Consider the following 15,465-nt stretch of genomic DNA (forward strand, 5'->3'; position numbering starts at 1 on the left):
GCAACATTTTTATTTAATAAATTGAACCCAGCACCGACTGCTTTTGATACTTTGAAACATTTACTTTTGTACTTAAGCAGCAATCGTAAGTTGAACCTCAAGTGTAATCTTTCAAAGCGCTCTCCATAAAGCGCTTCATCAAACGACTCCACCTGTGAATTAAATAACAGTAGAACTCCTGAGACGCCCCGAGGAGGTCCGCGGCCCGCAGGTTGAGAACCGTTACAGCAGCCTGGGTCCATGCTGCAGAAATCACACAAATCAGTCACTTTGTATACAATCAGAAAATAAACACATCTGACAAATTTACAGCTAGAAAAGAATGTCTGCTTTCAAGTCACAGTTTTTATTTCCCCGGTGGGTCAGGTATCGTGTTTTCTTTTGTAGGCTGTATACTCCCACACGCGCTTGCTTTGTATTGATCCTCTTCACAGTCGACGTATTGCTGTTTGGGGCTGGTCCCTCCAATCAGCTGTCCTGTTCACGCTGTCGTACGATCTTCTCGCGTGTTCTGCTCCCGGTGGCTTGTTTTCATCATTCCCTCCGCTCAGCCTCAGTCTCTCAGCAGCTCGATGTCTCGGTCGATGGGCGAGGAGGAAGGGTGCGCGTGTTGAGAGGATGGACTGCGCACTTGGCTCGCGGGCTTTCGTATCGACGCACTTGAAAACATCCTCTTCCTAACGATGCTGCGTGTCGCGAAGACGAGGAGCGGTTCCGCCGGAGCGCCGCCGATCCGCGCATCGCGGGGGTTTTGCATTTTTACGCAGCTGTCCAGCCTCTCCGTCCTCTAATCAAACGTCGTCACATGCGGCTCAGAAGCACTTTGACGCTTCAGATAAGATGTGTTTGGGTAAAAACCGCAGCCGACAGGATTTGGACCAGCACTGGAGGCCAGCATGCGCGGATCGGAGGACGTTTTCATAACGCTTGCGAATCATATATAGCAGATTTTGGCACCTAACACGCTATAAAGGTAAGCAGATCCATTTGGCTTAAGATTTAATGCAAAGGCTTAATTAATTGATGTAGCTGCATCCTGAATGGAAGTGCATGTTTTCTCCCATTTCTGCTGATTTCTGTGGTCATCAATACCTTATTTATAGCCACCACATGACCTCAATTCAGAACTTGCACTTCTTCGTCTCTCTGTGGCTGAAATAAGCAATGTTCCTAGTAAGGGGAAGTGACATTTAGCAGCTTGAGTTCAAGCTTTACAGTGTAATAGGAAGTTGGAAAAGCTAGTCTCTTGAAGAGAGGACTCGATGGATGCTGGTGGTAAAAACATCTGTGGGTCCCATCCTTCTGATTTCCTCTCTCTGCCCCTCCAGACTCGGCCATGGGTGATGAGAGCAGCCTGTCCCGGCAGATAAGGAGCGTGGAGAGGAGCGTGGTGTTCCTCCGGCAGGAGCACCTTACTTTACTCCACGGCCTCCACCTGGAGATCCTCTCCCTGCAGAAACGATGCACAGGTGAGGGACACACTGCTGCTGATCTTACTGCGTGTGCAGGGAGCCAAGACACTTTTATGTGACCAAAATGTAAAATACTACTCCATAAACTTACACCCATGATGGTGTGTCTAACTATTATCTTTAGTCTATGAAATGTAGGATAGGATAAAGAAAAGCAGCAAATCTTCAGCGCTAATGAGCTCATATTTATGTGAAGGATCCTTTGGTGTCTTTTTTTGGGTGCTATAATCATCAAGGATCCCTGACCCTCAAAGAGAAGATTTACAGAGATTTTTAATTACTTGCTTGACGTATTTTTGGGGATAGAAGGCAGTTGTGGCCTTTTTTAATGAGGTTTTTACACTTTATGATATGATTCTATCCAGGCAGAGCCTTAGATAATTTGAAGCTCATTTGACGGACTACATGATCAATATTTAATTTTCAAAGGAACATAAGCCGCTGTTGTGACTCTCAATCTGTAGTGCAGTTATTGTCATTTTCATCTCAGGTAGAGAACCTAAATCTCCCCATGTGCACACAGGCCTCATTGTTCATATGATGTGGTGTGATTGCACCATCAATCAATGCCAGACAATGACTACACGGTGATGTCATGCTACAATTCCTGTAGATTGCATCATTTCCTGTTTTGAGCCTAATGGATATGCCGTCCATTTAATCAAGCAAGCCTTTGCACATGATCAAACATGGACGCACACACACACATACATACACACACACACACACACACACACACATTTGTATTACTATAACTGAGAGGATGCTCTATTTGATTTTCATTAATTCCCTGGAGGCCTTCCTTATCCTTTTACTATCAGTGAATATGAATATTTAAATTGGTGGAGTGGGGGGGGGGGCAGCTTTGTCTCCTCAGAGTGGAGGAGAATCTCCCTATGTGACTAAATACACACACACACACTCACACAAAAGCATGCACGTACGTAAGCCACACACACATTAATTGTCACACAAAATACTGTACATCCTCAGAGAGATGCATTCAAACAAATCCGTCACAGTTAATCCATAGATCCCATATCTTCAGTAATCCATATGAACAGGATTGTGGTAAACAAATACAGGGGGGATGTGGTTAGGGTTAGTTGTGTAGAGAACAACTCCCCTCCATCCCTTTGTAGCTCTGCTGCACAAATCACATCTGGTGTGTGTGTGTTTGTGTGTGTGTGTGTGTGTGTGTGTGTGTGTGTGTGTGTGTGTGTGTGTGTGTGTGTGTGTAAAGATGGTATAGAGAAAGGCAGCCTAAATGGGGGTTTTTGTCCACATGGAGATAAAGTTATTCTTATGAGTTCTTTCAGCTCCAAGAAAACAAGACAATTTTTGGCCAAACCTTCAAAAAGACAATCTTTTTCTTTATAAAAATAATTGAAACAATAAATTATTGAAACAATACTGTTGTACAAACAAACAAACACACATATTCCTTCCACAGAACTCATCAACATAAATATTTTTGTCCTGTAGCCGCTGGAGTCATGAATCTGCTTACCAGTTTTTTTCTATACAAACTACAACACAGCGTTTCATTTCCACATTCCTCAAAGGGTTTGTGGAATTGCATATGCAGACACATTATTACACCACACTCACTAAAAACACAGAGGACCAGCTACTCTTTCTGCTGAACATCTTTAAATCTAATGATGCCCTCAACCCAGATTGAAAAGCCATTAAAAGGTTTTGCAGGCAAATGTCTGTTTTTCGAAGGCAAAGTAAGATCAAATGGCTACACCAAGCACCCTGGTTGATTTCCAGTCGGCAGGGAATGTTTAATTGTAAAGCACATTTAAACAACAAAGCAATTCCAAGAGCTGTAAGAAAAGAAACACAAGTTAATATAAAAAGGCAAAACAAAAGGACACATTTAGATATGATTTAATAGTAAAATGGAAGATAAAAATAAGCTAAAATGGAATCAAAAAGATAAAACGGGACATAAATTACAGCGCCATGCAAGACATGAATAAATGGTCCCAAATTAATATTTAATCAAATGCAGTGGCAAACAGAAAAGTCTTTCAGCCCTGATAAAATAGAACTGAGAATTGCAGCAGACCTCAAGTTTTTTGGTTGTTTGTTTCAGATATGTCGTGCATAAAAACTGAATGCTGGTTTCCCGTATGTAGCTTCGACAGTAAGTGCAAAGATCTGAGAACTGGGCTGCGGTTGATAGTCCAAAAAACAATACTATGTCTTTTCCTGGCCCCTGTTCCTTGACCTCGATGGAGAACGTCATGAGGTAATGGAAAAATGTTTTTTAGCAACTTTAATACAACACATAGAAAATAAGTATAGGCTACAGGGACAAACGCAATGCTGTACAAGCAATGATTGAATCTCTCAACTCCTCTTCTGACTGCTGGTATAGGGAGCCGCTGATCAACACCTCAGTATTCAAGGAGCGCAGTGTGTTCAATAGATCAGTCTCGTTTCAGTGCTTCTGTTGTCTCACAGTGTCATTAGTCGTTATGTGCTCTCTTTTTGTCCACTGTTTTGACTGCATGGTGAAGTGCTGCCATTCCCAAACAGTCCACTCACCTCCACATTCACTTCTAACCGGTAAAAAAATATAAGCAGCAAATTATCTTCACTGTAACAAAGCAATCTCCTTTTCAGGCCATGTTTACGCTAGAATGTTGACAGCATGTATAACTTGCAGTCATTCTCTCCGTTTTTGGGTTGGTTTCAACGAGGTTCCCATATATAAAAACGAGGTGATGATGAAGAGTCTGGAGAACGGCTGTGACGCCAGATGCTGATGGGTGTTTGCTGCCAGCTCGCTAATGTGCAGCCTGGAAGGATACGTCAAGGTTGAGCTGACCAAGTTGCCGTGCATATTAGCTCTGACTTTGAACTGCTGACCTCTTTATTATTGTTCTAAACCCTCATTCTCATCACCTTAAAGGCTCTTACGCTTCTGTCTCCTTGAATGACGAGCTACATTAATTTGTGTCCTCTGTTTTTGAAAAATGGGCCCTTTTCTCTGATATAACAGGTTTTTATTGTGTGCCATAGAAATCAGTTAGGCGTGTGTCTTTTGAGATGTGTTTGCAACATTCAAGGTCGGGCTATGAAACAAAAACCGTGGATGCTCAGTGAGGCTGGAGGAGATGAGCCGAATCTACAAAGCATCACACGCACTGGATGATGCAATGTGCTGAGCTCCTCGTTTTTATTGTTTGACTGTTGTTTTTTAGGAAAAAGTTCCTAGAGCCGACTTCCTGTGGTTAAATAAACTTCATTAGGGATTCATGCGTGATTGAGGATAAGGACTAGAAAACAGGACCTCTCAAAGTCTCCCATATTTTTGCAGTTCAATACTGTCTTTCTGGAGCTGCCTCTCTGTGGTTCCTTTATCCCCTCTTCCTCCCTCCTTTCCTTCCTTCATTCCCTACTATCTGTCTTCCCACCCTCCTCCCCTCCTCTGTCTCCCTCTCTTCATGCCAGCAGCATGGGCAGGCATGTTATACTTACCGCAGAGGGAAGGAGAAAGGGTGTGACGGAGAGAGGAAAAGGAGAAGAAAAGCTACAAATGACATTATGTTTTTATTATAATGTTTTAGATTCTGCTTTATATTTAAAGTAAACATCTATGTAAGCGAGTGTTATTAGAAAGTTACCAATTTAAAATGATGGCCATTAAACTAGTTTACGATCGTCACCCGCGACTGATTGAACAGTCACATATTTCTGGCTATGGAAAATTAAAATAGGACAAATCACGTTCATCTAGAAATTACTGGAGCCGCACACACAGACCCATTTCTGTGTTTCAGAGTGTGCTGAAAGCTGAGTGTAGAGATTTCCCTGCTGTTCGGCCGGCCTGAAGGAAAATCTAAATGACAGACCAGACATGACCAGCAGTCCGACCCCACAACCCCGTCAGAGACACTATGCTGATATATCATTTTTTATCAGGGACAATCCAACCCTGCTAATAACAAGCAACATATACCAGTCTGATTCATGATCTTCTCAATAACATAAACCATCAGTGGCTATAATACACTGACATGAGATATAATCCATCTTGTTTTTAAAAATGACAGTGTGCCAGATGTCATGTAATATATGGATAATCCTAATCATATTAATGGAGTATCTCACTGTAACATCATTCAGTTATATTACTACTTCCTGCACCACTAAAGAATGATTTTATTGTCCAATCGAGCATTGAGACCAGCAAGTTTGTTGTCGGATATTTTTGTATTTTTTTTTGGCACAAGACAAATGGATGCATCCACTAATGCAAGAGATAAAAGTTGCCCACAACGTGACACAGGGTATAACAATAACAACTACACTACACAGTACAATACACAAGAGAAATCTGTATTGATCAGTTCGCCACACAAAATCATGTTTCACCTTCTATAATCCGTCATTCTGCAGAATGTTTAAGTGTGGAACTGTAGTTTTGGTTTAAAATGATATTGTTTTTTTCAGCTACATCAGTTGTTGTGATGAATACAGCTCTGTTTACATCGCTTTATGGCAAGCATCTTGAATTTCACTTAATTTTGGGGTTTCTATTTGTTTGGTTTGCATTTCCTCTTGAAACCGATTGCACAGCCAGTAGTTTGTATTTGAGTGAATATTGATTTCAAAGAGGAGTGCTAATAATGCTAATAAGTCTTTTTGAGGTTGCAGTTCTTCTCCAGACTGTGACAAGTAATGAAACAGGACATCGTCTTTGATGTAAAGTTTCAGATTTAGCTTCATAAATTATGTATGAGCTCACTGAAAATGTGCTGGAAAACTGCATCGAGCATCTGTCAACCAGCAGCAGCAAACTGAAAATGTCAGCATAGAGCTTTAATAAGACATTTCAGCACCATTGAGCATCTTTATTTGAGCTCTAACAATATTATTTCATGTGTTTTTATATATTTATATATATATATCTTTAACAGCTCTTTCCTGTGGTTTTGTCTTTCTCTTGTGTTTTTCAGAGTTGACAAGTGATCTAAAGGTGAAGCCTCCAGGCAGAAGCCAAACAGGTATGTTAAAAAAAAACATCCCTTCTATGCTCTTTTTCTTCATCACCCACCTCCATCATGAATAAGCTCCCCGTCTGCACTGGAGACAGAAAGACACACGTTTGCATCTCCTTGGGCATGTTTGTCTTTGCCCGAATCAACCTCAACCCCCAATCCACCGTAACTCGACGCCCGCACCCCCTCTCTGCCTCCTTCTGTCTGCCCCAACACTCCCATCCCCCAGGGGATGAATCCCTGTCAGCTGCCCTCCTCCCTTTTCTCACCCACGCATCCCTATCTCTCTCACTTCATTTACTCACTCTCAAAGAGGGAGACGCCTCTAGCAAACCATACACAGGACAGATCATGGCTGCAAAATGTTTCCTTGTTTTTCTGTGTGAAAAGAGTTGGTCACCGCTGTACGGGGGTCACAAGTGCTAGCTGGGAAGAACCTGACACGGCGGCAAAGACCACATGCCTCAACATATTTGGCTCATAGTGGAAATTTGCAGGACCGTTTGTGGTGTCTGGATGCAAATATAGGAACCATTTTGTCACACTGAATTAGAGACAGAGCAAGGGGAGTCAAAATACTGTGTGAATGTGTGTGTGCTTGTAGAAAGCAAAGGGGGTTGTCTTGTTAAGCTGCATTACTCAGCCATTAAACCCCATCTCTTTTTCCAGGACAGGTTATCCCCTGATCCATCGATACAGCACGGCCCTCTGTTCTCCTCCTGTCCTGACAAATTGATCCATCCTCTTTCTTTTTTCCTGCTCTCGTCTTTCCTCGTTGTCCCAGAGGGGGTGTCCACTTACAAGACTTTGCTGAGAACCAGAGCGATGTAGAGCCAAGAAAAAGGAGAGAGGAGAAGGAGGTGTAAGGCGAGAGGTAGCGAGGAGAGCGATTAAGGGAAAAGACAAGGCGGCAGGATGCGGTCAGCTGCAGACGCTGAGGAGGAGGGGAGAGGGGTATGGAAGGATATGAAGATCACATTAGGTACTGTAGTCTATAGTTAGCATATGAGCTCACCCTGGGTGTGGTGATGGGCGACAGAAAACCTGAGGCCGATCGGCCCTCAGAGGATCCGTCCTGGAGAGAAAGAAAATCACACATGAAATATGACTAAGTATGATGAAGGGAAGTCATACAGACAGAAAGGTAAGAGAGAAAACTAGCGCAAGTGAAGAATGCAGATCACAAAGCAATCAGATGCAGCAGCTTTAAAGGTGATACGAGATTCACAGCCTTTATATAGCATCAAACAACTATTATCTATGGAAAGATATTGAGGAGTAATGTCTACCTGAGCACAGAATGAACTCGCTCTGTGTGTGTGTGTTATCCGAGGCTACTAACTGGCTAGGTAAACTCTGTTATCCCTGCCCTGTCCACTTTTGTCATTGTTGAACTGTTAGCTGCGAGCCGCTGGCTCAGCCGTCAACATGTAGAGCTGTTGAGAGAAAATCGAAATGCTCCCAATCTCATATATAGCACCTTTAACCTTAAACCTGTAGTTTTTATCAACGTATGAAGCACCTTATTACAGTTAAGCCTCATATGGATTCAAGGCTTTGCAGTTTTAAGTTCCAGGACTCACTAAACCTCCCTCCACCCTTTGGGATAACTCCTACCCTGCAAACCTGACCTATTTCTATGGGCAGAGGCAACGGAGCAGGCCTCTGTGGATGTAATCTGCTTTTCCTCTGGCAAGCTCCAGCTCAGTCAGCCCAGAGTTTGCTGCACTGGCTTTTCATTCATGCCTCCCTCTCCTCAGGGGGATTTTATTAGAACGAAAGAGCAAAATCGTTGTCTATAGAAGCAAAAGGAGAAAAAAAAGAACAATAAGCAGAATACTGTGTCGAACCTGCGCTTGACATAGAGGTTGAAGTTTAAATGGAGAGAAGGCCTCAAGTAGTAGTTTTCACAAATCAGCGCTAGTTGATGTTGTTGTTTTTTTATGTGAGACCATATCAGATTACAAAGACTAGGACTAGCTTTATGTACAGTGTGTTATGTATCAGTGGTGCAGAATGACTGCACCTTGCTTTAGGTGGTAAAGAACAGGAGTGATCTACGCCAGCTAGTTTTGTCTCTCCAGTGTGTAAATACTGATGATTAATTGTCATATTTGTTCGGGTATTGAAAATTACATGTCAACAGGTCTAGTTGATAATAACAAGCCCAAATTTGTAGGATCTTTGAGCTGGCATCCTCAAGTATTTCAGAAATTATTCTGGAAGAAATGTATTACATCCATTTAAAAAGACAAATGTGTGTATCATGAATATCTTAAAAACAAGATTCACAATAATGACTAAATATTGATATATTGCCCAGCTCTAGTCTTTGAGGGTAGAATGGAGATAACCCTTTCCATATATGTGTGCCATTTCTAGCTCCAGCTCTAAAGCCATCACACTATACCATTAACAGATTCAGACTTTGAGAGGAAACTGGTGATTCCCCAAATACTCAGATTTGGTCTCATCATGAACTACTTTCATATCTATTTACAGAGTGGATCTTTGATAAAATGTGATCTGGACAATCTCGGAGTTGTGCCTATTTGGTCATAGGTGCTGAGGATTAGAGCTTGTATGTCCCAACAAATAAGTAATCTGCCTCTGCATTAATGCACAATGTGTACTAAATAATGTGTATATGCAGTGTGTGTTTTATGTTGAACACTGACCAGTGGGTTGTGGAAAGAGCCTTCAGATTTTTTACTAAGAATCACTAATTGTCCGGCTGATATGTAGAAAATCAAATATAACAAAATTTTTGAGCACATACATCAATATCAATATTGCGACGAAATTAAAGGGTTGACCACTGGTGCTTTCACAAAATATTTACGAAATGAGATTTTTGATAAATAATCATCAGTAAAGTGGATATTATGAAAGTGGGTAAAGTCAAATAATGAAACAGCTAGAACAGTCTGGAAAATTATATAATTTTACTGCAGTTTTTAATGCCGCTTTTAAAACCAGGAAAAGAACATAATGCCATATTACGATATTATGATATCCAAAATGTAAGACTGTATCTCATATCACAGTATCTATATAATATCTTTATATTGCTCAGCCCTATTTGTATCAGTAGTTTATATATTGAAACTCTTGATTTTAACTCCTGCAGGTATTTAACACTTGCATTTCTGGTCCATCTCTGTGTCAGAGTTACAGGAGGAAGAGGAGCTCCTGGAGGACCGCTGTTGGGACGCGGAGAGCCATCTGGCCGAGCAGGAGTGCTCCTTGGGAGAGCTTCGTAAGGAGCTGACTCACAAAGGGGCTTTGGTTGGAGCCCTTAGAGCCAATCTCAAGGAAAAAGAGCGCCATTTCCTGGAGGAGCTCAAACGCCGCAGCCACTGTTCCACCATCCTTAACACGGAGCTGCAGAAACAAACAGAGGCAGCAGCATACCTCTCCTTCCAGCTGCATGCTGCCAGGCAGAAACTGCACCACCAGCGGATGCAGCAGAGGCAGGGACTCCTCGCCCGAGCCAACAGTCAGGGGGCCCAGTATGGTGCCGAGCAGAACTCTCCACAGATGCCGTCAGGAGCCTCCCCTTCCTCTCCCGTGGTTAAACCCAAGCGCAAGAGTGCCAGGGCGCCTTCGAGAGTGGAGCGTGCCCGTGAGTGTGTGCCCATAGAGAAAGTGATGGGCCCTGCAGAGCCCACAGCGATGCCGGACCCTGCACTCTTCCTCCATCCTCGAAGGCACAGGGCCCGCTCCAGGCACACTGTGGCACAAAGACAGCCTCCACTGGGCCTGGAGAAGGAGGATGAGGAGGAAGGAGGTGGAGAGGGGCCAGTGGAGCCCCAGGGTGAACGGGCCAGACTGTTGTCTTCAGCAGCAGCGCCCCCTGCTGCTGAGACGAAGGCAGATTAGCGACTACTGTGACCTGCACTTTTTACTGCAGATTGATCACCGTATCATTCTCTTCTGTCAGACTGTTAATGCTGTTAACTGTTGTTCTGCACCTTTACTGAATTGATATTGAGACTGGTTTTAGCTTATTGAATTATATTACACTTATCGCTGACACTTTTTTAATATGGACTTAACCTTAAATAACTTGCAACGCCCAGTGAGTGTCACTTTAAGTCAGTCTTAAATGAAGTTAGATGAATTATCTGTTTACACTGGTGTCACATGCTCAATATGCTGTGGGGCCTTATTTCAAAGCAACCCATTTTTGATCTTTAAATAGTAGCCTTCGGTCTGGACCTGCTCTATATTAGAAGTGCCCTAAGATAACTTCTGTTGTCATTTGGCGCCGTAAAAATGAAATTGAAATTGGAAATTGAAATATGGGGTTGGTGAATGGTAGCAGCCATTTTAGGTGGACTACAAGCCAATGTGTTGTGTAGCCCAACCAACTGTGAGCTTTCAAGGCCAACCATAAATCAACCATGTGACCAAACGTTTGGTTGAGTAACAGCTGAAAATATCTGAAGTGGTATGCACGTCCGTTTGAGTTCTCTGTGTTTGTTCCTGTGACTTATTAAATTATGAATACAAACTACAACCAATTGGAAACAATGACCTCCAACAATTGTAAGGTTTGTCTGAATTTTAATCTGTGACCACTGCATTCCTTGACAGTAAATACTCATATCTAATTGGCCAGAAGGTTTCCTATTAACATACAATTTATGAGGACACATAATTTGTTTCTTTGAACCATAACCTCAATTGGTTATCTCTGGAACAATTGACCATACACGAACGTAAAGCCTAACCCCAATGCCTGAGGGCAATGCTTCAGGAAACACGAGTTTAGCAGGAAACTTTTTGACACAAGACTTGCTAAAAGTTGAAAATGTGTGAAATCATATCTATTAACTACACTCTTATTACGGCAACAAACAATTTAACCGAATTTCATCGAAATACTGCAATTTTCAAATCGCAGGAATATAGGAGCAATATTTGTTTAGGGCGAAATGTTTGTCGAAATACCATTTTAGATTAAATACTGTGACGCTGCAGAGATGTGTTGGCCTACACATCATATTCTACAGACTTAACAAAAACATCTTAGTTTGGTAAAGATTGCCAGAAAAATCAAACCACAATCATTTTAATATGTTTGTCATTAAAAATGAGAATAATCATTTAGAAATTATCACTCCCTCTAATATTTCAAATCATATTGCAATGTCAGTTAAAGTAATTGCAATTAGATTATTTTTTTTTTAAATCATACAGCCCCAACTCATGTTTGGCGTTAGATATTATTGATTATTTAATACATTGTTGCATTTTTTTTCATCTAAAAAGATAATGCGTACCATCATAGCCTGTATGTTTACTAAAAGATACACATTGAGGCACGTGTGCTGCGATTCCCCTGTAGTGGCTGCTTTCTATAAACAGGTGATAATAAGTTCTGAGTCATTGAACCATGTGTTTCACTCGGGTGTGGTTTGTGTACTAAACACACACACACACACACACACACACACACACACACACACACAGTGTGTCACACACACATGATTACTGCGTCAACTAGTTTGTGTTGGACGTTGTTGTGTTGGGGTTTCTTTTCACTTCAGGAAAAACTGACAAACAACATGATTGGAGGTTTTTGTGTGTTTTCAACTGATGTCTGTTTGATTTGGTGTGTTCTGCATTTTGTTCCTTTTCCACTTTACACAATTTCACAAAGTAGCTGCGTCAAAATGCACACCAAGACGGTGGCTGTGCACTGTGAATGACAAGAGGGCCGGCTCAGCAGAAAGCTTTGTGTGTGTCCTGTTATCAAAACACATGCACATAGTGGCCCCTAGCGTTACAAGGAGCAAGTAGCAACTTGAAAAGAAAAAAAACTGTTTGAAAGGTTTTGAGTAGATTTTAATGTAGGACATACTTTTTTATGTTATTACTTCATTGCTGTACCCAACTGTATTTACTGCCTTATATTAGAGGAGCTGTGGATGGAAGAAATGCAGTGTGTACACGAAGAAGCAGGACAAAGTGTGGAAAGACAAATACTCAAGTATTGTGTGCTTTTGTTCCAGAATCACTTTTATAAGACTCTTTAGGATTTGATTACAAAGGTTTACTGTATGTGATGTGGCACCTCAGTTATTTTTGATTCAAAGTTGTGTCACAGTTGATTTATACTTGAGCCATGACTTAACTGAGCATCAGTGTCTTTGAAACGAGCCTTTCTGTAAGACTGGACTTAATTGATTAGTCGCTGTGAGGTTTTTCTCGCCTTCTGCAGCTACTGATTAGAAGTTTAGCATTATATTTTAACAGTATATCCTCAATAAAGCAATATATCAATATATTTATATATAATAATAATAGGTCACATCAGCTGGTTTGCGGACTCTAGAGGTGTTAAGATTTTATGATTGTTTAACTTTGTATTTTTTAATTGTTGTGCTCCGTATGTTTTGCTTAATATTTTTCTGAATTGTCTAAGGGATTTTTTTTGTTGATTGTCACTGAATCTATACATGAATAATTGTTATGTTACATTTTATAGGACACATATCCAAGTGAGGAATCAATACTGCATATGAAGCAGCATTAAGCAAATGGGCATATTATTATTATGCCACATGAGACTGTCTGCGTGAAAACGAACTGAACCTGTCTTCTCTTTGGCATAAATGCAAATATGACGAAGGTTTTCATTCACCTCTCAGCTAGTAAACCATTAGCATGTCTGTGCACTATTCTTCCTCAAGGTTTATGAGACAGCTGGGGATAAAAGTACAAAGCTGTCTGGTTGAAAAAATAATTTCCCCAACAGGATCCTGAAAGACTGTTAGACTTCATCACTCCACAAGCTATCCATTCGACAGGTAGATTAAACACTTCACCCACCTCTCTTAATACAAGTTAACATCCAACATACCACATCCCACATGCTAGATTATCTATACTTTGATATTATGTAACAACGTCATCATAAATACTGGTTGCTGTTTACAGCTACAGAGACTGTTGACTTGTTTGTCTGCTTTGAGAGAAAATGCTAATGAGCCAAAGAGGCCCACCACTAAAATTAACATGAAGGTTACTGGTGTGATGCCTTAATGAAGATGTCTTTTCATGAATATTTCAGATAAAAGGAATAAATCTTCATCGCCTGATTTGCTTTTTCTATTTTCCAGGTCATACCACAGTTCATCTCACAACATAGCAAGGCAGTAGATCATTTACTCGCACCCACAGAGAATGTCTTCCATCTTTCTAGACACCTTTATAATAACCCTAATCCTCATAGTAATGATGAAAACAAATGTCAACAGCTTCTTGTCCATGTGTTGAGGTCAAACAAATCTGTTTATTTTGCATCTTAGAGAAATATGTCAGTGGACAATGTATGTATGTATGAAGCATCTTGATTGACATGTTATGTGGTCTCTAGCAATAACGCGGTGTGGTACCCAACATGGAGGTGTTGGTCTGGGTTGTTACATAGCTGTTGACTGATTACCGCATATACTGTGTTAGCTTCCTATAGTGATCTACTGTACACATAATTGGAATAAAATGAAGGATTGTCTAGTCTAGTCTCCTTATTGTTGCTTGAAAGTTTACCAGAGAAAACCTGATTTGAAAGAAGCAGAGAATAAATGTGAAGATTAATAAATGAATTATTATTATTGCCTTTTTCACAGTCATGTGGATCATTTATGTCATCCGTTTTACTAAATTATACTTTTGATGGATGATGATCTTAACGTTTGTGTTGGCGGAGTCTATATTATCACCTGGATCAAATGTGTATTATGTATAACAAAAATAATGCTGCATGGGAGTAAAACATAGGGTTGTTAAATTATAGTATCAACATATTTTATCAAGATCTTTCTATACATGACTCTCCTTTACATTTAGCATCAGTACAGTGTGAATAATAAAACTTAAATATGTACAATTTACCACCCCATTATCATATAAGGGAAATGCTTTTGAATGTTTCTGAGAAAGCTCTCAAGTCACACTAATTTTCTCAGTATTTTTTTTGTAAGAGAAGTAGCTTTTATCTCCCAGAAGACTCATAGTACTGTTATCTGCTGCACCCTGCAAATTGTCTTCTTTATTTCATTAAGAAGAGTCCCTTTCAAGTCCAAATTGGCTCTTTGTTAGATAAAGAGGAAGGGATTTCTCTGTACTTTTCTTAATATAATAATGGGGCAGGGGGTGAAAAGGTCATTTTTTACGAGTCCTTTGGAAGAAAATAGATGTTTAACTCTGAGGAGAAGGTGTTTACATATAATTAAGTTATTTAATGAGTGTTATTATGAATACGAATCTTTGACAGACCGAATACAGGTGACTTTATCTGTTATGAAATTTGTCCTGCAGCTTTCCATCAGACTTACTGTTTGACAATATAACACAGGATTACTTCCATTATGCTCACCTTAAAGTAGAGGAGAGCGGAAGCAGAGTTACAAATGAGATTATGAAGACTTTAATTTTACTATCCTACCGAAGGTATTTCCTTTTTACTTTTATAAGGTTACGGTAAAACATTTTGGCATTGGTTCTAGATGTGGTGGGACATTAGCAAAGTGTTCAAAGTTACCTGAGAGCCATTTATCAGGTCTGGCAGAAACTGCTCCCACTGTAGAAAAAGTAATATACGAGTTATAATGCAGGCAGCTGGTCAAAACAGCCCCAGGCATACACTGATATGAACTAGTTTATTGAACATTTGTGATTATAAATCGCTATGGTATTAAATGGCATATTGGCCTTAAAGTGTGAACTGCTTTATTACCTGATCTTAAAGAGGGTTCCTGCCTTGTGTTGTGATTTTGATCATATTACCACACATCGAATCCGGGGCTAGGTACTGTAACTGCAACATAGTAAGACGGGCCCTAGGGTTCCTAAACAGGGTAATCCAGCCATAGATGGTCAACTAGGAGTTGTGCACAGTCCACTGCTGTCTGCATATCAGTGAGCTGAACTCAGTCAGTTTGGAGGTTAAAGGTCAGTGTGAC

The 15,465-nt window shown here is 40.7% G+C and overlaps 1 protein-coding gene across 1 annotated transcript; it reads left to right on the forward strand.

Moving 5' to 3' along the window:
- Positions 1-510: 510 nt before the first annotated feature.
- LOC137872122 (coiled-coil domain-containing 92B-like) lies at positions 511-14,048 on the forward strand. Its single transcript, XM_068710346.1, has 4 exons — positions 511-973; positions 1,329-1,469; positions 6,449-6,496; positions 9,660-14,048. Exons 2-4 carry the CDS (start codon positions 1,337-1,339, stop codon positions 10,370-10,372), a joined length of 894 nt encoding a protein of 297 aa, XP_068566447.1. The 5' UTR covers positions 511-973; positions 1,329-1,336; the 3' UTR covers positions 10,373-14,048.
- The last annotated feature ends 1,417 nt before the right edge of the window (positions 14,049-15,465 follow it).

This window comes from Cebidichthys violaceus, unplaced genomic scaffold (assembly GCF_023349555.1).
Source record: "Cebidichthys violaceus isolate CVI_PGR_0920_01 unplaced genomic scaffold, fCebVio1.0.p SCAF_1, whole genome shotgun sequence".
NCBI lineage: Eukaryota > Metazoa > Chordata > Actinopteri > Perciformes > Stichaeidae > Cebidichthys > Cebidichthys violaceus.

Bases quoted from the DNA above. Each gene is read 5' to 3' on its own strand.
- LOC137872122 (XM_068710346.1), top strand. From the start codon at position 1,337: ATGGGTGATGAGAGCAGCCTGTCCCGGCAGATAAGGAGCGTGGAGAGG. The intron at 1,470-6,448 runs GTGAGGGACACA...TGTGTTTTTCAG, and splicing joins CCTGCAGAAACGATGCACAG to AGTTGACAAGTGATCTAAAG. The intron at 6,497-9,659 runs GTATGTTAAAAA...TCTCTGTGTCAG, and splicing joins TCCAGGCAGAAGCCAAACAG to AGTTACAGGAGGAAGAGGAG.